At 54.4% G+C, this 25976-nt stretch overlaps 1 protein-coding gene across 2 annotated transcripts in view; it reads left to right on the top strand.

Annotated features, from left to right (window-relative positions):
* FAM178B (family with sequence similarity 178 member B) overlaps positions 1–25976 on the top strand; it is a 66673-nt gene that overhangs the window by 19359 nt on the left and 21338 nt on the right. For both annotated transcript variants that reach the window (XM_008700427.2, XM_040623551.1), the window contains exons 2-6: positions 4123–4237; positions 9942–10035; positions 10382–10558; positions 10800–10897; positions 24557–24644. In XM_008700427.2, coding sequence (XP_008698649.2) covers positions 4164–4237; positions 9942–10035; positions 10382–10558; positions 10800–10897; positions 24557–24644 — 531 coding nt within the window. In that variant the 5' untranslated portion in view covers positions 4123–4163. The remainder of the gene's footprint in view (positions 1–4122; positions 4238–9941; positions 10036–10381; positions 10559–10799; positions 10898–24556; positions 24645–25976) is intronic.

Genomic DNA, 25976 nt, shown 5'->3' with positions numbered 1-25976 from the left:
CCCCCCCCCCCCCCCCCCCCCCCCCCGCAGACCGCCTTCTTTCCCCGCCATTTATACCACCTGGCTTCGTTTGGTGTGTTTATTGTTCATGTGTTTTGTCTGTTTCCCTGCTAAACCATCAGCTCCATGAGACCAGGACTTTGTCTCTTTTGTTCACTGCTGGGCCCCCAGCGTTCAGAACAATGCATGGTGTTCAGTTACTGTTTACTGAGCAGGATGAAACGCTTAAATGACAGGCTTATGCTGATTGACTAAAGCTCGTGATATTGAGACAAGTGCAAATTTATAGGCAAAAGGGCAGAGAGAAGTTAAGTAATCACAATTGGGAGGATACGAAATGGTAAGAGGGGCGCCTGGGTGGCTCAGTCGGCTAAGCGTCTGACTCTTGTTTCGGCCCAGGTCCTGATCTCATGGCTCATGGGATGGAGACCGGTCTGGCTCCGCGCTCAAGGGGGAGTCTGCTTGGATATTCTTTCCCGCTGACCACCCCCTCCCCAGTATGTGCACTCACTCTCGTTCTCTCTCTCAAATAAATAAATAAATAAATCTTTTTTTTAAAAATGTAAGATTTGTTGAAAAGAAAACCATAGGCCCCAAGTGGCATCACTTCTGCCAAGTCACCAAAGCTGGGCTTAATACCTAAGCTACCTGCAGTTTCAGCCTCCCCCCCACCCCAAGTGTAAATCTGTCAGGAATTTTCTGATAGGCATCAATGAGGTAATCTATCTGTATAATAAGACCCCCTGCCCTTCCTCTAAGGAAAGGTGACCTTGCATGGAACAATCCTTTCTTTTCTTTCGCTAACAACTTTCTTGCCCCACCCTCCTTCCTATAAAAACCGTCCATTTGGTGCGAGTCCTTGGCTCGCCCCTCTGCCTGCTAGGTGGGGTTCTCGGATGTATGGCCGGCTTCGTAAAGCCAGTTAGATCCTGGAATTTACTCGGTTAGATTATGTTCACCAGACTGTAAGCCTCCCCTAAATGTCGTGAGTCCCAGGCTCCCACTGGGATCTGGGCTCAGTCTGACGGGGTGGTTGCTTTCTTTTCTTCCGGAACCAGTGCCTCCCCATTGAGGCTGATGGGGAATCTCCTCCTGGAGAATTGGGGGGACTCTGAGATGGTGTCAAGAATCAGGACCCAGGCAGATGATTGGCCCTCCCAAGGCAGCCATCCCAGAATATTCATTAACAATTCTATTTGGGGGTCTGGGAGGGGGAGGAAGAGACCAGAGTCCTGCAGACCCTGTGCCCTGTCGTCTGACCGCTAAGGCCCAGAATGGGACGTGGTGGGTGGGAAGGGATGACAGAGGCCTGCGTAGGGGAGACGCTGGGGTGGGCATGTCGAGCCGAGGAGGTTCCTGGGACGTGTGTGGTTTTCCCATTCCCTGACAGCGGTGCCAGGAGAGCGGAGGCGGTGGTGTTACGTGAAGTAACGCTTCTTCTGAGGCACAGATGGAAAAGTCACTTTTATTTTAGGCCTGGTGCTTTTCCTCCCCTGCCTTCCCCCAAAGCATTAGCTCCAACCCCAGAGAACCACCCAGAGAGACGCTTCCAGACTCTCAGCCTCTAAACAGAGCCCAGAAGCTCGGGGCTGTTAGCACTGGCATTTAAAAAGGCGCAGGGCCCCGATGCTCCCCTGGGGAATCGCCTCCAACGACTGTGCTGTGGGTGTGGAGAAACTGAGTTAGGGAGTCGGAGCTAGCAGCCTTGCGTCTGCGTTTTGCTCTGTGTCAGCTGTCCGGAAAACCCCCATTGGGGACACACAGCACTCAGGAAAAGCTGAGCGCGTGGCCTAGTTATGGGCAGTATTCATTATGGGCTCTCGGGCGCCTGTCGTCGCTTAACCAATTTCCAGTGCTGTTGACTGGGCCTGATGGATCCCGAGGCAGCCCAGGCCCCTTGCTCTGAAACCTCTCCTGACCCTTCAGCCTGGGTGAAGCTGTGGTGTGGAGTCATTACCGGGTCAGGGCGGAGACGGGGGATGGTGCCGGGCTCCAGGTTTGAAGCTGGGGACACCTGTGCTGAGGCTCCCAAGGGGTTTTAAAGCAGCTGATGCCCCTGCACGGGCTGAGGAGGGGGTGCGAGGGTGGCTGTGTCCGGCACCCTCCGGGGTCCTACACTGCTGGCAGGCTTCCCCCCCACCCCCAGCTGGGCCTCCAGGGCCTCACCCTAGGCCGATTCTCTTTGCACACGCATCGTCCCTCCCTGGAAAGCCCGTGGGCCCGCCCACACGTGCGTGTGCCTACGTGCACAGTCCCCCAAGGGCCCTGGTAAACAGCTCGCGCGCTCTCTCTCTCTCTCTCTAGTGGAATCTCCTTGTGTTTTGCAGACTTCGTTCTTCTCAGCTTGTTTGTGAAGCAGGCAAAGGGTATCATTACTCTTACTTGTTAAGTTGCCCAAGAGGAAAAAAAAACAAACAAGAAAGTTTTTCCTCCTCCAAGAGTCTAATTACTTGTTGGGTGAGCCCCGACCCATATACATTTCTAACGAGAGGGACACCTGATGCCAGCAGAAGAGATGTCCTTGGATGGGGTTCGGAGACCCTCTGCTGACCGTTCCCCCAGCGGCTGGCTCTGCAGCCGTACCACACTGTTGCCAGAACTCCTCAACAAGTTGAGGATGCTCTATTTCTTGCCTTGAGTCACTGGGCATGCCATGCTCTTTCATGCTTCTCTGCCTTTGTCATTTCTGTCCCTTTGCTGGGGCGTGCTTCCTTTTCCGGTACCTGTGCCATGTTCCCCCACCCCCTGACCCCCAACCCTCACCCCACCATCACCCCCAGCCTCCAGTGAACTTCGCCTCCTCTGAGCAGCCTCCGCACCTTTCATCGGCTTTGCTTTTGAATACGCTGCCCTGTATTTATTTACCTGCCTGGCTCCCCTCCCTCCTAGACTGTGAGCTCCCTGAGGTCAAGGTCTCCCCCCGGGGCGCCTGGCATGGTTCCAGCACATGGGGGATCCACTGAGGGAACTCTCACCCCCCGAATGGCGAAGGGTCAAGCACGCGCTGCTAAGGCGCTGCTAGCCCCATGTCCGAGTTCTCGGTTCTGACGCATCTGTCATCGTCGACATCTGTCAGCATTCCTGACGTGGCCAGCTCATCTTACGTCCGGTCTGCAGTTTCCCTCTTACTGCGGTACTACTCCGTCAGGTTTGTTTAGGACTCTCTCCAGTCATTCATTCATTCAGCTTCCCCACCCCCACACCAGCTACTCCTCCAGGCGCTGGGTGTGCAGAGGGGGCCCTGCCCTCATGGAATTTACATTCTAATGGGGAGACAAGGACAAGAAGCAAGTAAATCAATCAGTAAGAAGCGGTAGAGGAAGGACAGCGTAGAGACCTGGACGACGCCTCTTGGTGGGGTGTGGAGAGGTCACAATGCAAAGAGCGTGTGGGAGGCAGACAGGATTGCAGCCATCTTTGGGAAATAGGATCCTCCACGCTGGTTTTTGTTTTTCTAGTTTCCTGGTTCTGAAAAATGCCCTTAAGTAGTCTGACAGAAGAAAAGCCCAGAGTACATAAGGTTTTCCTCCATTGTTGGTGAGGTCAGATTACCGTTCTGTTTCATCAAACTAGTCAAGAGACAATGGGACTTGGAGCTCACGCTGGCTGTGGAGACACGTCCCAGGCTGTCCCAGGCTGCGGGGAGTGCCCTGGGCTGGAATGGTGGACCTGGGAACACCCAGCTGTTGCTGCAAGGGCAGTGTCGAGTCAGCAGGAGGCTCGGAGCTGGCCTCAGCCCTTAGTGGCGAAGGGCCCAGGGCCCCGGGGCCGCTGAGACTGGTGTCTTCCACGTCTTGCAGTTCTGAGGCCTCTGGTTTAGGTCTCTTCATCTGGCTCAGCTCTGGGCAGCTCAGCACCCCAATGGCTGCCTGATGGAACTGGTCAGGGTGCCATCACCCCAGGGCCCTTGCACTTCAAGGTGGCCAGAGCTTGAAGACAGGAGAATGAACGACCAGGTTCCCAAAGCTGGTTGCTTGATTCCCCAGAAAACACCTGCGGTGCCAGAGAAGGCAGAAACGGGTCCCCTTGGGCCAGGGGCTGTCGTGCCCAGCCCTCCCATGGGAGTAGTGCACCTGTCCCCCTCTGCCCTCCCTGACCCTCTGCCCTCCCTTGACCTGACAGATGGAGACAAGCGCTGGTGGTGCCCCTCGCTGCAGGAAGTCATGGAAGCATTTCACAGCCTGGGAGCCCGCAGCCCTGCTCTGGGCCCGGAGGGGCCCTGTCAGTCCAGTGAGAGGTGAGTACTTCCCCTTCCACATTTGTTCGACACTGTGGATCTCACCTCCCGCCCATGGGCTTGTATACAGTAGATATGGGCAGGTTTTTCCATATCAGTTACACCTACGTCAAAATGTTAAAAAAACAAAACGAAATATTACCCAAAAAAGAGAGAGGCATTCTTCTCAACATGTATTCATGCTAAGGAAGATTAAAGTATTTCCTATTATGGGTGGGGGTGGGAGGGAAGAAAAAATCATCAAGTATTTCCTATTCTGTGAAGGTAATATAACATGACAGCCATCCATCGTACAAAACGATCCATTCCAATATTGTTTGTGGTCCACATCCTCAGCTCCGTAAGCATTTATAAGTTAGAAAAAGGGAAGGTTTTCTCTGATTATTATATGAGATTATGTGCATTTGCGGGGGGGGGGAGTAAAAAAAATTTCCCAAACTCGGGCTCTAGCCCCCATGGGGAAGCAGAGGAGGGACTGTGGAAATGGGCATCACAGCACAAATGGCGAATGTTCCGATAAATGACCGTGCTCCCAGCTTCAGGGGGACGGAAGAACCAGGCACGGGTGAGTTTGGCTGCTTTGGCCGACATCTGTTCCTGCCCCTCGGTGACTCAGAGCCCTCACTGCTCCTCCTCTTCCAGGACATGTCCCAGTCTCTCTGGTTTACCTCCAAGCCTCAATTTTGGCCCATTACCTAATATCAACTCATGGCCAGCAAGGCACAGTGTTGCATGTAATTTCCACAATGGCCAGTTTTGTTTTGTGGGTGCCCCCTTTGTGCACTGGGCTGGGTTGTTGGGTTGTGGGGGGGTACTAATTTGCATACGCATTGTCCCTGCCCTCTAGGAACAGAGCCATACAATACATAAGTGACTATTGTGGGGTGGACAGTGATTAGGTCTGCCTTGTAAAAGTGTCACATATTATAAACTTGTTCTACGAATTATAATACATTCAAACTCCTTCTTGACAATTCTTTGAGAAGACATAACAGGGTGTTTAGAGCCCTGGACAGGCTGTTATGTGGGAGCCGGCCCCCCCTCCAGCCTGGTGACAATCTTTCGGCCCCAGGAGGAGCAGGGACCCTTCCCCTCGCTGCGGCGGGCAGGCGGGTGTTCCTACACAGGGAAGACTGAAGCTTTCTTAAGAACCTGTTCCACGACTGTGTTTAGTAATTGTCTGCCAAACCAAACCAGACCAAACCACACTCGCTCTGCTATAAATACCCAACGCATGTGCCAGCCTGCCTCGCTCCTGCCCCTCTCCCTTCCCGCCGAGTTCCACATCTGGGGTAACAAGCCACTTGCCTCTTCCCCAACACAGAGCTGCAATCATACCGCCTTCTAGAATGAGACGGGGGAAGAATTACACTTAGAGAAACAAATGCAGCTGGGGGCCTGGGGGGCCTGCGGGGTTCAGAAGAGCTATTTCTTACTGTTCTGATGAGCACTTGGTGTCCACCTGGAAAGTGAGAGTTGCCACTGCAGGCAGAGGCATATAACCACCCAATTTACTCAGCGCTCTGCTAAGAGCCACTTTCTCCCCCGCCCTTCTCCCTTCCCCCAGGATTTGATGGCTTCCTGCTCCTTATGCGTCAGGACAAACCCATCCTCGCTGGGGGCCAGGGAGGGCGGGAATGTCATTGGAACTATGGCTGTGTAGATTTGCCGCCTCAAATACTTGGGAACACAGACCCCAGCACGCAGACTTCCAGCTTGACCGGGCAGCTCGCCCTGTGTAAGAGGAAGGCAAATCCACGTGGTCCCAGAGTGTTGCCAGGGCTGCATGGTCACATCACCAGACGTGCTGTTTGGACACCCTGCCTCTTCCCTTGTGCCTCCCACTGCTAGCACTGTTTGCCCACGGAGGACTCAGAACTGGCCGACAGGAGCTGGCCAATGGCTTCAGGGCTGATTTTCTTCTTGTGGCCCTCTAAGAACAGGCCGGGGCCACCTGCCCAGTCACTTAGCCTGTGGAGGCTTTTCTGCCTGAACACAGCCTCTTCTTGAAAAGCAAACAGATACAGCCTGGAGACCCCTCCAATGACCTCCCTGAAACGTGGGGTAGCAGAGATGTTTGGGTGGGTTCCCCGGGCTGCTGGCGGGCTGCTGCAGGCGGGGAGGCTCCAGGAGTTATAGGGTTGGAAGAGAGCTCTTCTAGACTATTCTGGAAGCACTGTGAGGATGCTGGCATCTCTCCACCAGGGGTATGGCATCCTCCATAGACACAGGGACCACAGGAGGAACATCAGGGCGGGGGGCCTTCTCATAACTGTCTTCCTTGTCCTGTTCCTGACCAAGCTCAAGTTCATCCCAAGCCAGTTGGCTCCATGTCACCCACTGCTCTGCTGACTTCCAGGGATGTCCCAGTCTAGGGCTCCCCAACAGAAAAGATGCCCTGGGGCTCCTCCAGGGCACCCACAGAGCCCTCATATTGGCCAAGGTTGGAAATGAGGGGTTGAGATGTCTCTGCACATGGCCCCACAACTGGACTGTCTTTTTAGTTTCTATGAGAGAGACTGGTCCTTCTTTCACCATTTGTTCCTAATCTCAGATTTCTTTGGAACCCATCACCATCTCATCGAATGCCTCAAGATCTCCTTTCAGAAAGCTGCAGCCCTTCTGCCGCTGGACCGTGTAACGTCCACCTTGTTGCAAACACAGCAGCCCTCTGCCCAGTGACGAGGCTGGGGAGGGAGGAATCAGGAGGATCTGCGGGGGCAAAAGGGCGGGAGAGGGACCAGAGCATGAACACCAACCAGGAAGCAGAAGCGAGAGCTTGAGGGGGCTTATGCCACACGGTGATGCACTCTCCATCACGGGCCCCAATCTCACGTCAGAAGGCAGGAAGGTCCTTGGTCACCAACGGCTGGTCTTCCAAGGCTGCTCCCAGGTTACAAAGCCCAGCTGAAAGTCCCAGTCAGATACACAGGACTGGCTGCCAAACTGCCATAGCCTGGTGCGGGAAACCTTCATCCACTCGGTTCTCTGAAAGGGCAGCCTGGTGCAGAGGCCAAGGGGTAACTAAATGACAGTTAATCCATTGAAAGGGTATCCTGTCCAGTGCGGGGGAGGCTGGTCCCCGGCCATCTCAGGACAGTGTAATTCGACGCAGGTAAAATGTACTTCTCCCCGCCCATTAGCTCAGCATCGATTCCCCTTCACTTCATTGACCTCGGCTCATGGAGCCTGGACAGGTCCAGTCTGGTTCAGCAGTACAAGCCTAGGGGACAGCACCCCCCTCGTAGCCTGCATGGTGGGGCCCGGACCCCTGGGCGCCTTGAGGATGGCTCCCGGTTCCCGAGGTGGCCACGCACATACACATTTCTTATCATCCTCCTGCTGAGAATGTCAGCATACTTTAGTATGGCTTTCAACCCTTAGGGAAAACAAATCTAGAAACTAGACTAGAAGTCAGTGACATGTCCCTCTTAAGATTACTTGTGAGTGTAGAACAGTGTCGTCGTAACCCAAACTCCAGCTCCAGGGTGCTGGCCACAGGCTGAGCCCTAACCCAGCCAGCAGAGGGTCGGGGCTGAGCGGCAGGGGTGGGACAGGTGAAGCGCTTTGTTCATGGAGTCCAGTGGTGGGACCGTCACCTCGCTCTTAACCTGCTGAGTCCAGGAGGGGAGCGGGGTTGCTAGGCTGTGAATGCCTGTGCTCCATGGCCTCCTTCTCGGAGCATGGGGATGGAGGCCTGGGCATCAGTGGATGCCACATCCCAGAATAGCGGGCACGGATGCAGACGGTTCAATCAAGTGGTTCCTCAGAGCCTCAGAAAGGCGGGGATAGAGGACCTGGCTCTATTGCTTGCTGTTCTCAGGGAGAGGCGGTGCAGGGAAACGCTGGATCACACGCCAGGAGGCTGTCAGCCCTCTCCACTTGTCACAGACACACTCGCCTCCCCAGCTCACGTTTTCCACACTCCTGCTGCCTCTGGCAGCGCCAAACCGTCTACAAGCCCATTCCTCTTCAGCGGAGGCACAGTCCGTTCTGGGCCTGCCCCCACCCTTGGGGAAGTCTGAAAGCGTTCCCACTCGTGCTTCTGGCCCCCACACCTGCTCACAGGCTGGAGCAGACCAGAACGCCCCACCTGCATGGACCCGGGCCCAGCAGGTGCCCAAGTGTGCACACAGCCTCACCCATCCCCTGGCCCTAATAAATGCTGAACTCTGGAAGAATGGCCAGATCCCATTCCTAACCCCCGGCTCCCTCCCCTGCCATCGGTGTGTGGGCACCGATTCCCCGGGTGCCCTTCTTCCCCTCCGAGAAGCAGCACCAGTGCCAAGTAAAGAAGAGCAGAGACTCTTCCCTGGAGCACGCAGGAACGGAGTGCTCCCCCTTTGTCAGTGGTCAGGCGGCCACCCTGGAGGCTGCTATGGTCAGTGGTGTTGCTGTCCTCCACGCCTCCATTTGTGGAGAGCGCCCTGTTCTCGGGAACTCCAAACCAGCTGGTAAGAGTAGAGAAGAGGACGAGACAGCACAGGGAGCCCTGTCATAAGCTCACGCCAACAGTATCCAACAATCAACAGTGTGCATTTGACCAGAGAGAGAATCGTTTAGTGAGACCCATCCTGCTCTGTTTTCTATCCAGTGAGCATGCGTCTGGAAAGTTTGTGCAAGGGTGGGGCAGCTCTGCTGTCCGCTGGTGCCCCTCTCACAGGAAGGATCTTGCCACCCTGAGTACGACTCTAGTCTTTAAGGAGGTTATTGTTGTTTTAATATGACTCTAAGCTCTAACTTCATCTGGGCTCAACCAGATTCGTTTTGCGCTGGGGAAAACTGGCCATACTAGGCTAATCGCTAGACAGCATGTTAGTGTGAGACCTTTGCAGGGGTTCTCAAAGATCATTTTTACTCTGAACTTCCCCATATTACCTGCTGACTTTGGAAACTAGCCCCCACGTAAGCTAATACCACATGGTGCACTTTTCAGTGCATGCAAAGAGTCACCACCCCTGTATGGACAAAGAACTTTCTTGAGGAAGACCCTTTTGGGGCAATGGAATATGATTTTCTGGCCTTCGAGTCCCAGAAAGTAAAGCCTGAGGCCTGGCTGGAATGGTAGCAGTTGGGAGCTGGCCCCCAGGGATCCTCACCTCCTGGCGTTCTTCCCCTTGTGTGGCTCTCACTCCCACGCGAAGTCTGGATGGCCTGTGTGGACCGTAGAGATCAGGAGGAGTGATGGGATGTTGTTCCCAAGACCAGGTTATGAAGGCTATGGCTTCAGTCTCTGGCATTTTCCCCCTTTCTCCGATCGCTCGCTTTGGGGGAAGCTGGCCGCGGGGTGGAGGAAGCCTGTGGTGAGCCCCCCATGGTAGGGACCTGGAGGTCTGCTGGTGGGCACACGAGTGAGCTTGGAAGCAGTTCCTCCAGCCCATTCCGGGCTGACATGACAGCAGCCCTGCCCCCAAAATTTTGGAGGCAACCTCCCAAGAAGCCCTGAGACAGAGCGACCCCGCTAAGCTGCTCCTGGATTCCTGACTCTCAGAAACTGCATGACATAATAAATATTTGTTGTTTTTAAGCCTCTGTATGTTGGGGTGACTTGTCATGCAGCCGTAGATGGCCAACATGAGTGTCCCAGGCTGAATGGCCCATCCCCGGGCTGTCTGCTCTTGAGTGATGGCAGGGCCTCTCTCTGCCTCAGTTCTCCCCTTGCGCCCACCTCCTATCGTGCCCTTCCCTTTATGTCTTACCTTAGAGTGCTTGAAAACGACCTCAGCCGGAGCTGGAGTCAGCAGCAGGACAGCCCCCCAGAGACGGCCTTGGACAGTAGCCTGAACTATATCTGTAAGGTGAGTCCGACACCCACTTCTGCTCACCATGCTGACCTGCTCGGCAGGTGCACGCAGTAGGTATCACGGAGCACCCACAGTGTGGTCGGCGCTGCTGCAGGCACCACGCCGGCTGCCAGGACTGATGCTGCGGAAAGCTCACGGTCCCCACGACCAGGCCTGCCACCCGAGCACCGCATGGGGGGCTTGACTCTGGGCCTTGCCGCTTGTTTTTCTCAGCCGCTGCCCAGCCCAGCCACGGCCATGGCCACAGCCACGGCCACTGGGGGCTCATGGTGCCATCCCCTCCTGCCTGCCCCACCCCCGGGGAGGCCCTCCAGCCCCTAGCACTCTGTCCTCCCTCCAGTTCCTGGCACTGTGTGCCGTAGCCCAGCCAGCTGTCTACACCGACCGGGAGCTCTTGAACCTGATCGAGCTGCTGTGCCGAGCTGGCCTAGACGCGGGGCTCCGCCTGCTGCCCAAGACCGATCTTCAGCAGCTTCTACTCCTGCTCCTTGAGAACATCCGCGAGTGGCCAGGGAAGGTACCATGAGCCCCCAAGCCCAAGCCCTAGCCTCCGCTTCAAGGTCCTGAGCCTCCTCGCACGGCCTCGTCACTAGGGACTGAAGTTGCACCTGGAGTGCACTCAGTGGGAAGAGCAGGCTTGGAGGTCACCGGGATGCCAGCCCCGCACCAGTAAGCAGGCTGGTGGGGAGGTCAGGGTGGAAGGCGGGCCCTACCGCAGCCCACCCCGCAGCCCACCTTGCCGCCTGCCGTCCCCACAGCTCCAGCAGCTGTGCCGCACCCTGAGCAAGGTGTCAGATCACCACCACAACCTGCTAGCACTCGTGCAGTTCTTCTTGGACGTGACCTCTCGGAGCAGGTGGGTGCCCCTCCACCCCTGCCTCCTCCCTCTGATACTCATCCCTTCCCCTGAGACACGGTGGGGTGTGGGGATCCAGAATCCTCCCCATCAGCCCCAACAAACCTCCCCCTCCTGCCCAATCTCTAAAACCCAGGAGAAAGAACTAAAAATACAACTCACTAATGAGTTCGTTACGAAAAGACAAAAAGCCTAATTTTCTTAACATGGACTTATTAGCAAAACAATTGCCTTATACAATTAGCTTCTGACTGCAGCACCGCCCCCTCCTCCTCCCCCCTGCCTGCTGCTTCCCAGTCCTTGGTAGGGGGTTCCTTCATGTCACTCAGACCTCAGCTGCATTATGTCCCCTACTCCTCCCCTACGGCTCTCCCAAACTCTCATCACCCTGCTTTATTTTCTGCACAGCATGGCTTTCTGCCAGAAATGTATCTTACTGTTTGTTCCTTATTTATGGTGCCTCTCCTCCATGTTCCCTCCAGGAGAGCAGGTCCCTTAGTGGAGTCTCTCCCATATCCCCCAGGATCCAGAACAGTGCCTGACACGCTGTTGGCACTCTGTCAATTCTTTTCAAATGAATGAAGGAGGTGAACAAACTCCGCCCACGGGGAGATGAGGCCCATTCACTGGACAGGCCCCACCCAGTCTCTCCTCTCCTCCTTCCTTTCCCCACTTTAGGCCAGAGCCATAGGGATTCCTTGCCCTTCCTGCAGCAGAGCATTCCTCATCTCTCCTCTCCTAACACCTGGAACGATGGCCCTCCCCACCCTTCCAACCAGACCTGTCCTGGGGCCCTTCAGGAAGACCCCCCCAGCCTTCACAGGCACGTCTGCAGTAACCCTCCACTGGGGCCATTCCCCGGCATCTCCCTCCCCAGAGGCGGCTTCTGGAAGCAGGCTTGGCATCCCATTCAGACCCATATCCCAGGGCCCACGTGGGCGCAGTCATCCTGAGCTCAGCTTCAGTCCTGACATGGAGAGTTCAGTCTCTTGTCTGTCAATAAAGAGAGGAGGCTTCTCCACAGTCCTGAAAGGGAAGTTGTTGCTCTGTATTTGAAAGAACTGGGCTTCTAGAAGCTCTGTCCAAGGCCTTTAAGTGTGAACACTAAAGCAGTGCCTCGGTGGGTGCCATCTGCACTAAGCCCAGATGTCTCATGGGACTTTTTCCCATATGACTGAAGAGGCTGAAGGCTGACCTCTGCCTCCAGGCTCCCTGCTCAGCCCCAAACAGCTAGTCCACTGTGTCACAGAGCCAGAAATTGTAGTCTTAGAGGTCTCTCCCAACCCCAGCCCATTATGCCTGTTCATCCTAAATCCTGTCCATTCTGACTTTCAAATCCCAAATCCTTGCTTGTGGTTGCCTGTCCATCTTAGCTCCGTGGAAACAGGTACCTGTCTGGGTCTCAGCCACCTCTGTCCCACCTGTTCCTGCTTTCATGTCCTGTCTCTCACCTGGATGGATGGTGGCCGTGGCATTCTGTCTCCTCCTCCCTCAAAGTCTGTCCGCTCTGTGGATACATGGGATTATCGTGTCTGCCTTACCTTCCACACCAGGTCCAGATGCCTCCAGGGCCCATGTTGTCCAGCCCCAATTTCCCGTTTGCTCCCAACAGGCCACATTACTGGTACTTCTTTTTCTTACTTTCTTTTCTTTCTTTCTTTTTTGTTTTAAAGTAGGCTCCATGCATAACGTGGGGCTTGAACTCACGACCCTAAGATTAAGAGTTGCATGCTCTACGGACGGACCCAGCCAGGCACCCCTGTCTGTCTCACTTTCATGCATATATACACATGTATGTGTACGTGTGCATACGTGTATGTATGTGTATGATGAACCGCATTCATTTTCATGGTGTGTCGTGTTCCCTCGTGCACACGCAACCAGTTCCCTATCCTGGGTATTCATCCGGGGTACAAGCTTTGCACATCGATGCGAATATTTCTATAGGATAAACTCTGAAGTGAAATTGAAGTCCTAAGGTATGTACATTTAAAATTTGGCCTCCAAAAAAAGCTGTATCAATTAATAGTACCACCAATGGGCGTGAAAATGTCTGTTTCTCCACTGTGTATTCTCAGTTTTGTTTTTAAGTTTTAGTCCATCTGGTAAGTGAAAAGTGTGATCCCATGGTTCTGATTTTTATTTCTCTGACTGCCAGTGAAATTGAGAATCTTTTCATATGCTTATTGGCCTTTTGTGTTTCTCTTATTGTAAATTATATCTTGATGCTTCTTGCCCATTTTCTATGGGGCAATTAATCTTATTAACGTATTGATAATTGCTTATTAAGTCTGTTTCAGTGCTGTATTTTCTTCTAAGTCTATACATCGTCCTTTTTTTTTTTTTTTTTTTTTGCACATCATCCTTTTTAAACCTTTGTGCATGATATCTTTCGGCGAACTAAGGTTTTGGGTCTTTTGAAATTTTATTTTATTTTATTTTATTTTTTTAAAGATTTTTATTTATTTATTTGACAGAGATAGAGACAGCCAGCGAGAGAGGGAACACAAGCAGGGGGAGTGGGACAGGAAGAAGCAGGCTCATAGCGGAGGAGCCTGATGTGGGGCTCGATCCCAGAACTCCGGGATCACGCCCTGAGCCGAAGGCAGGCGCTTAACCGCTGTGCCACCCAGGCGCCCCTGAAATTTTATTTTAGAATAGATTTAGCTTTACAGAAAAGTTATGTGGATGGTATAGAGAGTTGATTCTAATTGAATCTGTCTTAAAAAGAAAAGCCTTCCCCACCCCAAGATCACAAAAATATTATGTTCTATTTCTCTCAGTACTTACAGTAACTTTGTTCACTCTTGGTTCTTAATCCCATCTGGAATCTATTCTTCAAAGATAAGAGACAGGGATCTAAGATTTTCCCACCTCTGAAGAGCCAGTGGGGCCAACACCAACTTTTTTTTTCTCTTCATAGCCCACCTTTCCCAGCAGATTTGAGACTATCTTCATCCTATCCTAGATGGATGATGTCGTTCTTCTGTTAATTGAGTCAAACTGATTTCAGGGATCCATGTCTTTTACAGGGTGTCTTTGTAACTCCAGAGCTCTTGCCAAGTGTTCCTTAAATGCCAGGAGTGAATATAATAGAACAGCCTTGCCTCATTTTTTTTTTTTAGATTTTATTTATTTATCTGAGAGAGAGCAAGAGCTAGAGAGATCACAGGAGAGGGAGAGGGAGAAGCAGACCCACTGCTGAGTAAGGAGCCTGAAGCAGGGCCCGATCCCAGGATCCCGAGATCATGACCCAAGCTGAAGGCAGGCCACCGACTGAGCCACCCAGGGGCTCCCTCACCTCACTTTCTTTTTTTTTTTTTTTTTTTAAGATTTTATTAAATTATTTATTCGACAGAGATAGAGACAGCCAGCGAGAGAGGGAACACAAGCAGGGGGAGTGGGAGAGGAAGAAGCAGGCTCATAGCAGAGGAGCCTGATGTGGGGCTCGATCCCATAACGCCGGGATCACGCCCCGAGCCGAAGGCAGACGCTTAACCGCTGTGCCACCCAGGCGCCCCCTCACCTCACTTTCAAACAGACACATCAGCTAGAGTGGTAATTCCTGCCACCAGCTTTGCGAAGAAAGAGGGATGGGAATTATCTATTTGTTTACTTAGAAATTTTAGGTTACTTTTCTAAATAGATAAAGCATTCAAATAGAACAAAATTCAAAAGGCCCCAGGGAACACCTATTTGAAAGTGTGCCCTTACCCCTGCCAGCCACCTAGCCTGCCTCCATTTCTCATCTGGGCTTCCGTGCATGTTCTCTCTGTCCTTTTTTTCACTTCAAGGTATGTTTTGGCAGTCATTCCGAATTGGATCCGAAAGAGCTTCTAATTCGTCTTTACAGCCTCACTGAATTCACTGTGGTCTTTAGCCAGCCACCCCCCGCCCCCCGCTCCCCGTGGTGGCCGTGTTGGAGGAGCTTGCTGGGGGCTGCCCCACTGGGCTCAGTGCCCAGACTGACCCCAGGAGGAGGGCGTACTGTTGTGCATTCTGTCACATTCTTAGTCTACTGACTGGTTAAGCACAAAGGGAGAACTTCCACCAACATTTGTGTGAGGCACACACACACACACACCCCGCCCCCGACCTTGTTGACCAAGACTTCGGGGGTGCACTGTAAATTTAAGGCACAGTTGAGCTCAACCATGAGAAATGAAAGTAGATACTTAGAGCAAACCATTTGAAATGGGGCCAATGGGAAGATTTCCCTTGGAGGAGAGTCTGTCTTGGGACCCTGGCCCTTCTCGGGGAGCTTCAGGGAGCTGGGGGCGGGGAACAGGGGGGACTCGGCCCTCCAGCTTCTACAGAGGCCGAGGGTGGCTTTCACTCCCCTGAAAGCTGATGTGCGCAGACTCCAGGACTCGCCTCCTTCACCACCCGCGAATGTTTATTAAATGTGGTGCATGCTGTTTCACTGCGGCCTCCAACGTAGAGGGGAAGATGGAACCGGCTTGAGCAGGCTGCTGGATCCGCCTGATTCTGACCAGCAAGGAGCAGCGGGCTGCCCAAGTCCAAGCGCAGGAGCCCTGGGAGGAGCTGGCCTTCAGAGGCTTCAGGTCTTTGCACACTGGGGATAAGAGCCATGGCACGTGCAGGCGCCCCATAGCGTTCCCCAAGTCCTTGTTTTCCTTCGTGGTCCATGCTGCTGGGGGCTGGGCTGCTCGCTCCCCACCGGGCAGGGCCAAGGGCTGCACCATAGTGGGGTGTCATGCCCACCCACCCACCCACCCCCAGCTCGGTGCAGGCCCTAGACCAGTTCATTCTCTCCCAGCCCATCTGCCCCTGCTGCCTTCCTGTCCTGGCTCCTTGCTCCACCACAACTCCCTTCCTGTGTGCCACCACACGTGGCCTGTCCCTCCATGGGCCCCTGGTCCCTTCTGGCTGGCCAGGACCCGCTCACTCTGAACGGCCGGCCGGCCTCCTTGGGCCCTCAGCAGATTCCAGACGTCATCATGCTTCCTGGTGCTGAATTTCTACTCCAGCAAACAGCACTGCCCCTTCTTTCTCTACTGTCTGACTGCCAGCCACCCACACACCTAGGGGACCCACAGCTTACCTCCTTGCTTTTCTCCTGACCTCACCTCCCATACTCAGGACCCCAGCAGTCCTGCCCCTTCCAGGCCTTCTGCAGTCGTCCCTTATTCCTGTACTTTTCACTTTTTGTTCACTACTGGCTCTTCCTCAGCAAATACGTGCGCTCGTGTGTCTCCTACCCTAGAACAGCAGTTTGGCCACCACCCCCCTCCTCCAGCTCCTACTACACCTCTCAGTTTCCCTTCCCCTGCTCTCCCTTGCTCCATTCACCTGAAACAGGCATTCTGAACCCTGCCCACCCTGGACACATGGTGGATTCTTCAGAGTTCAGAGTGTCAGAGGGAGTTCTCACCTGAGAAAACACGTTTCGGGCTCTGGGGGTGGGCAAGGTCGGAATATTCTAGAAGGAGGCAGCCACAGTCCAAAAACCTCAAAATTTTAGAAGGTCTCAAAATATGGAGGAACAAGAGGCAAGATGAAGATCACGTCTAGGGGTTGAGGGGCCATGCTGGAGCCGAGAGGGCAATAGAGAAAAAGTGGGTCTGATGAAGCCAGGAGTGTGAGGGGTTGTGGCCGAAGAGGATCTGGCTCGCCTTTATGAGTGGGTGCACAGGTAAGGGTGACAGGAGTGACCTAAAGAGCCAGGAGTAGAGGGGACGCACCTCATGTGACACTCTAAACAAACCGCCTTACCACCACTGACCTACGTGGCCCTTCCTCAGGAATAAGCTTATCGTTCTCTTCCTTGGCTTCACAAGATCATTCTCCCAACTCCCCTCTCCTTCTTTGGCCCATCCTTCTCAGTCGCCATCATCCAGTTCCTTCCTCCAAGGAATTAAGCTCGCAGCTGCTCCTCAAGCCTCAGTGTGCCCGGGGGGTTCTGCCCCAGTCTCTCTCCTGTGGTCACTCTGCACGGTCTGGGGGAGCTTTCCAGGCTGGGCACTGCGGTGCTCTGTCCATGTGACCCCGCTTCAGGACTCTGGCGCCCCCGCCCCAGCTGCTGAGCGTCGCCCTGCCAGCCCACCCCAGGAACTGCCTTTGCTGAACACGGTTACCTTACCTGAGATTAGGTGCCTTCTATGGGAGAAGCCCAGTGCTGGGGGCACGAAGGCCTACCCCTCTGCCTCGATCCGAGATGTCTCTGAAGGACCTTGCCAGCCCCAGAGGTCCTTGCGGGGTCAGCCGAGGGCTTTGCTGCGACTGCGTTCCAGCCTGGCTTTCCCCTTTGGCCCAGACCTGCTTCCTTCGTCCCTACAGGAGGTCATCCCAAGAGCACCCGTCTCCCCTTCTCCCCGCATACTCACCTCCGCTTCAAAGTCCACCTCCTGGGGAACTCGACCTGAGACCCCGTCTCATCCACATCCACATCCACGGCTACGTGCCAGGGGCTCCCGCGTCAACACCTGTGGCCGGACTTCTTTGCTAAGCACCAGATCTGCGTGGACAAGTATTTCAGGTTTAGCGTGTGCGGATCAGAAGTCACCACCTTCTGGGGAGGACCACCTTCTGTCTTCTATGGCCCCATGATGATATCAGCACCTGCCCACCGCCTAAAGCCTGAGAGTCGGGGGTCACCTCGTGTCCCCTCAAGCTCCTCCTCCCCAACAATAGCCACCTCTCCCATCACCCTCGCACAGTTCCAGCTCTTACCGCAGAGCCCCTGGATTGCTGCCTCCTTCCAGGCTGTTCCCCGTCTGACGCACGCCTGCACTGTCCACCAGCGTCACCTCCCTTCAGATGCGCAGCCGGCCAAGTCACTCCTTCGCTTCTTTAAAGTCCCTCCTTCGCTTCTTTAAAGTCCCTCAGGCTTCTGTTCTCGGGATGAATTTCAAATTCCCAATCCTACCTTATCCCCCTTCCTAGTGTCCCCGGCAGGCAGCCACCCCAGCTCAGGATTTGTCTTGGAACCTTTCACCATCTTCCCTTTTCCCTCTCCTCCTCTTTGCTTGGTCAACACTTCCTCGCCCTCAAGACTGGGCTCGGACCAAGGCAACTCTCCCGAGAGACCTCCTGACACAGGGCCCTGGTTGTCAGCGCCTTTGGCTAACCCCCTGGACTGTGGGCCTCTTGAGGGAGGAGCTCTCTGGGCCCTTGGAGCCTGGCATGGAGGAGGGACTCGTGTGCCTGCTCACGGAGCAGTTGCTTCTGGAAGGCAGATCTCAAAGAGCCTAGAACTGGTTTTATAGGAGCCAACTCCAAACAGAGAGACGGCTCGGGCGGGCTCGGAGACGGGGTGCAGTAACACTTTGAATGTGGATTGCGAATGAACCCGTAAGGAGAAAGAAGGAAGTATCTAAAGGCTGCCAGGGGCTGCACCCAGAGCTCAAGCACTATCTCGGATTTTAAAAGTTATGGAAGATGGAAAGTAGGACGCGAAAACAAGGCAGATGGACAAATAGCGAGGACCGGTGTTAGCACCCGTGGGGAAAACTGAGGCCCGTAGGAGGGGCTTCTGCAGAGTTGTTTTTGAAGCAAGGAATGATGTTTTGGGCTGGCAGTGAAATATTGATACTGATGAAGAGAGAGCAACACTACGTGATTCCTATTTTGCTTCTCTTTGTCGAGGAGCATAATTTTTCATCTGGACGCCACAAATCCTCAAAGGGACTTGAAGCCTTAGACAGCACGGGGAGAGACACTGTGGCAGCATCCGGCTGTGCGGAATGGGTTTAAGTCCCCTGTGGTACAAGGACGTCCCCCTTGAGGCGCCCCCCACATCATTCCCCAGGGACGGTTTGTGAGCACATAGAAAAGGAAGCTCTGCTTTCTAGGATTCCTGAGAATAAATCATACCCGACTAGCCTCATTTATGTTTTGACAGGCCAACCAGAATAGTACTCTGGAGAGGACTGTCTGGGTTTCTGTAAGGCGCTCGGTAGAGACTACCGTCTATCCTGAGGACAACGTGAGAAATGTGGGCTGAGCGATTGATGCAAAGCAGCCGGGCTCCTCGTCACAAGGTGCTGCTGGCCGGCAGAGTCCGCCTGGAGGGCAGGCCCCCGGGGCCCCCAGGGTCTTCTCTTCACTGACAGGTTGGTCAGGGCAGACCCAGTGTCTCAGATGAGGCCATTAATGGAACAATAGTCAGACTCACACATGACCTGAATACAACTGACAGGGAACGGAAGATCCCCGTAGATCTCCGCAAACCACACTGACAGTCTGAGAGGAAAAGGGAGACCCAGCTGCACAGTTCACCACAGGATCTGGGAAATGGGATTTGACAGCAGGACGTGTGAGAAAGACTTTGGGCTCAGTCTGCGATCTGCCTCGCATGGCGGGGCAGCCCGGAAGAGGTGCGTCAGGGCCAGCTCCCAGCACCTCCCTGACGATCACGCTGACAACCCCCAGGGCCTTCAGAGGACCCAACCCACAGCAGCAAAAAGTTCTCAAAGAGAGAAGACTATGGACGTGGCATACATAGAGAAGAGATAGTTGTGGGAAATAAAGGCCACCTCCCTCAGGTCCGGGGAGGGCCTAATTAAATGGACAAATATGCGGGTATTAGATGGCGTGACTTTTTTTTTTAAGTAAGCTCTATGCCCAACATGGGACTTGAACTCATGACTTACAACCCTGAAATCAAGAGTCACATGCTCTACCAACTGAGCCAGTCAGGCGCCGCCTAGATCAGGTGACTTTTAAGATGTGTTCTAAGCCTGAGGTTCTACGGATTTCATCACGATGCCAGAAAAAAGAAAGGAAGTAGGAGGATAAAGAGGATGGGAGTCGGGTTGTAATTGTTCACATGAACTTTATTTACCAAGTACTAGTAACCTTTCTACTTATATAATGTCCATGCAGGAAAGGACACATCGGCGCACTTTGCAAAAGGGACCGTCTGTGTAATGACCGCTACATCATAGGGCAGACCATCACCCGCTCCCCAGAAGCCCCCTCGGGCCCCTCCCAGGCATTCCCTCTACAAAGAAAACCACTTCCCTGACTTCCATCCCATCGCTTCGTTTTGCCTGGTTTTGAACCTGTGCATAAACGGGATCCTGGTCAGTGTTCTCTCTTGGGTCCGGCTCCCTCGGCACAGCGTCAACACTTTGTTTGTGGGAGTCATCCACGTAGATGTGAGCTCTTGCTCATGGATCCTTCATGTTGCCGTGCGGTGGTCCCCCGTAAGGATCTGTGGCTGCACGGTGCAAGCCCCGCCCTCACAAGGGTCCCGGTATGTGTGTGGATGACAGGGCCGACTCCCGAGGAGGTTGCCCTGAGCTCGGAGCCAGGCCCTGGTTCTTCCTGCCTGGGTCGGATATGCTGTCGTTCAGGGTAGGCTCCAAGTGAAGGACTGGGGGCGGGGTGGGGGGAGGCAGTGGCGGGAGGGGTGGCCGTGATGCCCGAGAGGCAGCGTGGACGGTCCTTCAGATGCCCTGAGGCAGGGTGTTGGGCAGCATTTCCACAGCGGAACAGGCCCCGGTTGTTGCTTCCTGGACTGCCCTAGAGACATGGAAAAGGCAGCTCACGCCTTTGGCCAGATGCCTGGTGGCCTTTTAGGGTAGTTCAGCCTTGGCAGGGCCTGGTTCCCCTCCGAACAAGTGAAGGCGAGGGGCACCAGAGGGGGCTGCGCCGACCAGGGTCGTTGCCCCGACATCCTAGCGGCCCACGCTGGTTAGTGCCTCTGCCTTCTCCCGAGTTCGTGCAGGGGGCCTGGCGCCTGGCTGGGCTGCCCCTTGCAGGAGCTGGAGGGAAGGCTGGAGGCTGGGAAGCAGAGTGCCTGCATTCCCCTTCCCAGCTCTGCTGTGGATTTGGAAAAGTCATTTCCAGATTTCGCAGTGCTTTAGGCTCCTCTAAGCGCAATCCAGTGACTGGGGTGAGCACGGAGAGCTGGAGCTTGTTTCCTTATATGACAGTGGCTGGGATGGCTCCAGTGCCTTCTGCGTCCTCCTTTGTCCGTCTGGTTTGAGTTCCGGGGAGGCCTTGCTGGGTGGGGTCAGGCAGCTTCTAGGAGAGGAAGAGCCCCTGGCCGACCTCGGCTGGGCCCACGGGCCCCTTTGCTTGCCCCCTGCACAGTTTGGGTGTTATTTGGGGTGAGTCTGTGCGTTTTCTCCTCCGTAGTGTAGGGTCTCAGTCTAAAATTAAAAAGCTGTCCTGTCCCCTGTCCCCATGTCGCAGAGAGCACAGGAGACTGTGTTTAAAAGGCAGGGGGGAGGTGGCCGTCAGAATGAAAGGCAGTGGGCAGGCGGGGACAGCCAGGGGGAGCATGCCACCCTCAGATGTGGGTTCCTTTTCATCCATTCACCCGGTCCTTCTTCTGGTGCTTTTCTTCTTTTCTGGACAGCAGCCTGTCCTGACCCACCCAGTCTGCTCCTTCCCTTCTGGAACCACCCGGGCTCTGCTCTGCTGGCCTGCCAGCACCCCCACCCCCAGGTTGGCCCCTCCCCGCCCTCTGCAGGGTAAAGGAGCTCCCACACAGGCCTGGGTTTTGGATTAATGAAGCCCAGATGCAGGACTTCTGACTCTGGCTACAAGTTAGCTTTAGAGCCGCAGCACAGAGGGGCCATTTACCTCCCACTGTGTTCCCGGGCCAGCTGCTGCTGGGGCTCCTGGGGAACAGCTGGAGAGCAGGTCCTGCCTGCCAATGAGATGGAAGCCATGCGGGGTGTGTGGGGGTGTGTAGTATGGCCAGGGCTCCGGGAGAAAACGGAGGGTGGGGCTCTGGGTGAGGGGCGAGGGTCTGGCTGCGCTCACAGAGTCTGGTGTGGGGAGTGCTGCGGGACTCCTGTTTTCTATCCCATGGGGCTAAAAGAGGCTGCCTCTCCGCAGGTCTCAGAAGGTCAGGTGGGGACACTGAGGTGCTCCCCGGACAGGGGTCAAGGCTAAAGGGAGACAGGGCCCGGGAGGGCCCCGTGCTGGTTCATGTCAGGTGTTCCTGATCAAGAATAGACCAGGGATGGCTGGCCCCTCCCTGGGTTGCCAGATAAAATAGAAACATTGCAGGGGGGAGCATATGCTAAGAAAACGACTCTCTGTTTTTCAATAAGAAATTCTAATTTAACTGGGCATCCTATATTTTTACTGGCTAAGTCTGGCGATCCTGTCTCCCCCTCCACTTGAATTTCTTCTTGAAGTAATAGTTTTACCGAACTGCAACATACAAACAGAAGAGAACACAGACCATCGGCGCAGAGCTCAGTGGATTGCGTCACATGGAACACGTGTGAGACCAACACTCAGAGCAAGAAATGCAACGTGAGCAGAACCTGCCGGTCCCCCCGCCGGTCCCCCCAGCAGACTTCCAAAAGCTGCTATTTGGCCACTTTTGTACTTTACAGAAATTGAATCATGCACATGTATTCTTTTGTACGTGGCTTCTTTCGCATGACACTGTGAAGATCCTCGGGGCCTTTGGATATCGTTTCAGCTCACTGTCATTATGAGTAGGACTGAGTCGTATAGATGGAGCCCAATCTGGATATGCGTTCTCATGGTGTGTTCAACGTGCACTTCCCCCGCGTGTGTGTGTATGCGTGCGTGTGCGCGCATCAGTACCTAGGCGTAGGACTGCTAGGTCATGGAGTGAGCACACGTTCATCTGTAGTTGATCTTGCGAAGCAGTTTCTCAAAGTGGGTGTGCAATTCAAACCCCCACCTGCTGTGCGTGAGCCTCTGTGGGCCCACACCCTCACCACGGCGGTGCATTTCCCCCTTTTCCACGTTCTCCTTTCTGATGGATGGTGGTACCGTCTGCTGCTGCTTTTTTTCTCTTTTTAATCAATAGCCTGTTGCTTTGTTGATCCTTCTGACTGTCTTGACGAAGTGCTAAGAAAATCAGCAAGGCCCCTGGTTGCGGTACCAGCCCGCCCAGCCTCACAGGAACTTCGAGGAGACATTCCTACCCCAGTGGCTACCCCAGTTCCCCATTCCTACCCCACTTCCCTCCATCATGAGACCTGGACGGCAGCAGGCCTCGCCCTGGGGAAGTTGCAGTGGAGACTGGACCACCAAGCCCGGAAGTGGTCAGGCTGGATCCTGCCTCCCCAAAGTCCTTGCTTAGCATTTCCTGGGGTGGCCTGTGGCAGACCGTTCCCGATGTCCCGTCCTTCAGTTCTTGTGGTGTCATTCCAGTGGTATGGGTGAGGGTGGCTGTGGGGGTCCCTCCAGCAGTGCTGTGACCTGAGGGCATTTCTCCTCTAAGGAGCTCTTTCCAGCCCAAGCGTCTTCCTTCACGTTCCTTATGTTTCCTCTAGCTTCCGGACCTCTCTTTTGCTTCCTCTGACGGTGGCTCTGATTTCTGATGCAGACAGAAACTAGTGACTATAGCCACATCACGGTCTGTGCCAGGAGCTGATGTCTGCTGCCCAAGGGGGGAGCCACAGTGTATGGAGGTGCAAGAGAGATGTGACCCTCTTGTTGGACAAGAGCTGTGGCAGGGAGCATGGGCAGAGGAGGGGCCCTCAACCCTTCTTCCCGTCACCCCCTCCAGCCTCCTCAGCCACTGCCACCCCAGCATCATCCTCTGGTCTCCACTCCCCTCCTCTCTTCTCTTTCAAAGCTCACTCTCGTCCTCACTCTAGCGTCTGAAATCCCCATCAGAGGTCTTCAGTCCCAAAAGGAAGAGCTACTAGCCCCACGAGTGAATCAGTTAAGACTAGTTAATGCTAAACTCAGAAGCCCAGCCCAAACTGACTGAAGCCAAAGGCACTTTATTGGCCCACATGACCAACTGACCTACTGAAGGTCCAGGGGCTGGGGGCTTCAGGCACAGCAGGCTCTGGGTGTTGTCAGAGCTCTGGCCCTGTTCTCTGTCTCTGCTTGCTTCATCCTCCAAGCTGTCCCGCGAGGAGGCAGGGTGGTCACCAGCACGTGTAGGATCAGCTCCTGCCAGATCAGTGGCCCTGCTGGAAAGGCACTCGCTCTGCTGATAATTCCAACCAGGGCGCCTCTAAGCGGCTCCATCACTCAGACTCTCATGGGCCAGGCCTGGATGAGCAGCTGCTCTAAAGGAAAGTTGATGTCAGGTGAAAAAAAAACCAAGCCCCACTTTCCACTACCCTACGTGGGCTGACAGTGGCTGGGATGGCTCCTCTAATGCTGCAAAGGACAGAAAAGGCAAAGGTCTGTGCAAAAGCAGTTGAGCGCTCCTTATCTCTGTGTCCACAGGTAAGTACAGATACTCAGAGAGACCAGCTAAGAAGAAAAACACTGCTGAGCCAGCCTCTGAAATTACCAGTGACTTTAATTTCTTTCCTTTTGCTTATTTTTTTTTTTTAAGATTTTATTTATTTATTTGACAGAGAGAGAGACAGCCAGCGAGAGAGGGACCACAGCAGGGGAGTGTGAGAGGAGGAAGCAGGCTCCCAGCGGAGGAGCCCGATGCGGGGCTCGATCCCAGAACGCTGGGATCAGGCCCTGAGCCGAAGGCAGATGCTTAACAACTGAGCCACCCAGGCGCCCCTCCTTTTGCTTATTTTTTAACTCTGCCATCATGTTTTATTGCTTCTAAAATCAATGATAAATACTATAAACCAGAGGAGCGGGGCAAAGTACTCCAGACAGCACGCCTCTCCCATGCTGGCGGCTGGGAGCGCACCCTGCTGCCACGTGCACTTCCAGCCCACTGGCTCTCGAGCGTCCCAGCCCTCATCCCTCTCGCTCCTTCCTTCACAGGCAACTTCGAAGCCAGCTCTGCCTCGTGGTCATTGCCCAGATGCTGGACCAGCAAGAGACACTCCCTCTCTGGCAAGAGAAGGCCCAGGTGAGTCTCGGCCTCAGCCGGGCAGCATCCCCTGGGCCCAGGAAGCCCGTGGGTGCGCAGAGGGCTCCCCCTGAGGCCTGCCTGCTCGTGCTGCTTTTCCAGAAGGTTGGGAGCCTCAGGCCAGGAGAGCCAAGTCGAGTGTGAATTTTTCGTTCATATCCTTGCATTCCGCAATTACTGTTCTGTATGCCTGCTGTGTGCCAGGCACTGAGGCTAGAGCAGTGAGCTGGGAGCATGTGGTACTTGGTTTTTTTTTTCAGTTGTGGTAAAATATGCATGACAGAACATTTACCGTTTTAACATTTTGGGTTTTGGTTTTTTACACCATCATGACAATGTTAAGTGTAGAGTTCAGCCATTTCGAAGCGTACCATTCAGTGGCTCTGAGCGCATTCACAGTGCTGTGCAGCCATCACCACCATCCGCCTCCAGAACTTTTTCTCATCCTCCCAAATAAAAACTCCATACCGGTTAAACGCTAATTCCCATTCTCTCTCCTTCCCCGGCCCCCGCTTATATTACTTTTTATAGGTGGGAAAAACACAGTGAAAGTGAAAACAAACACTATGCACTTAGAACTACTCACTCCCAGTGCCTCCTCTCCTTTTCCAGTGTTAGGCATTCTTGGGGCAGCAAGAAAAGCAGAGCTCTGTCTTCTTTCCCCATTCCCCTTCTCTCCAGAAAGCTCTGAGCACAGCCTCTGCAGCTCAGGGCCCTGGGGGCAGCGTGGGTCCCAGCCAGCCCAAAGACGGGTGGCAGAGGGGTGGAGCATGGCCTCACCCTTACCCCCCTAGAAGCCCCCTGGGATCCCAGAATAGTTGCTGGGTACAGCCGAGCCCTCCAGCTCGGCAACACGAGGGGCACAAGGCAGTCCCTGTGAAGGGCTGAGTGCCTCTGTTCGAAGGGATGTACTCGGGAAACCTGTGTAACCCCTTGCCCAAAGTGCTGAGAGAACGTTCCGGCACATCCCGGGGCAGGCTGGGCAGTATCGCTGAGTCTGCAATGCCGGGATTGCAGGGCGGGAGCTCAGAAAGCTGACTGGTTGTGTTGGCTTTTCCGAGTGGGCTCGGCCTGGCTTTTGCCCTGGCTGCCCTCTTTGCTGTAAATACTTTCTCCAGAGGACTTACCCTGGCCGGGGTTTCCTGTCGTGCTAGTTCCTGCTGAAATGTCACCTCCCCTCTGAGGCCTTTCCTGACCACCCAATCCAAAGTCCCCTGGCACCTCACCCTGTTTTAAAGGACTTGTGTTTCCCTCTTAATATTTTCTTATTTATTTGGTCAGGGTCTGTGTTCACACACACACACACACACACACACACACACACACACACAC

The sequence above is a fragment of the Ursus maritimus genome, unplaced genomic scaffold (assembly GCF_017311325.1).
Source record: "Ursus maritimus isolate PB19 unplaced genomic scaffold, ASM1731132v1 scaffold_6, whole genome shotgun sequence".
Taxonomy (NCBI): domain Eukaryota; kingdom Metazoa; phylum Chordata; class Mammalia; order Carnivora; family Ursidae; genus Ursus; species Ursus maritimus.
The sequence above is the reverse complement of the archived record's forward strand: the minus strand, read 5'-3'. Positions and strand labels throughout refer to the sequence as shown.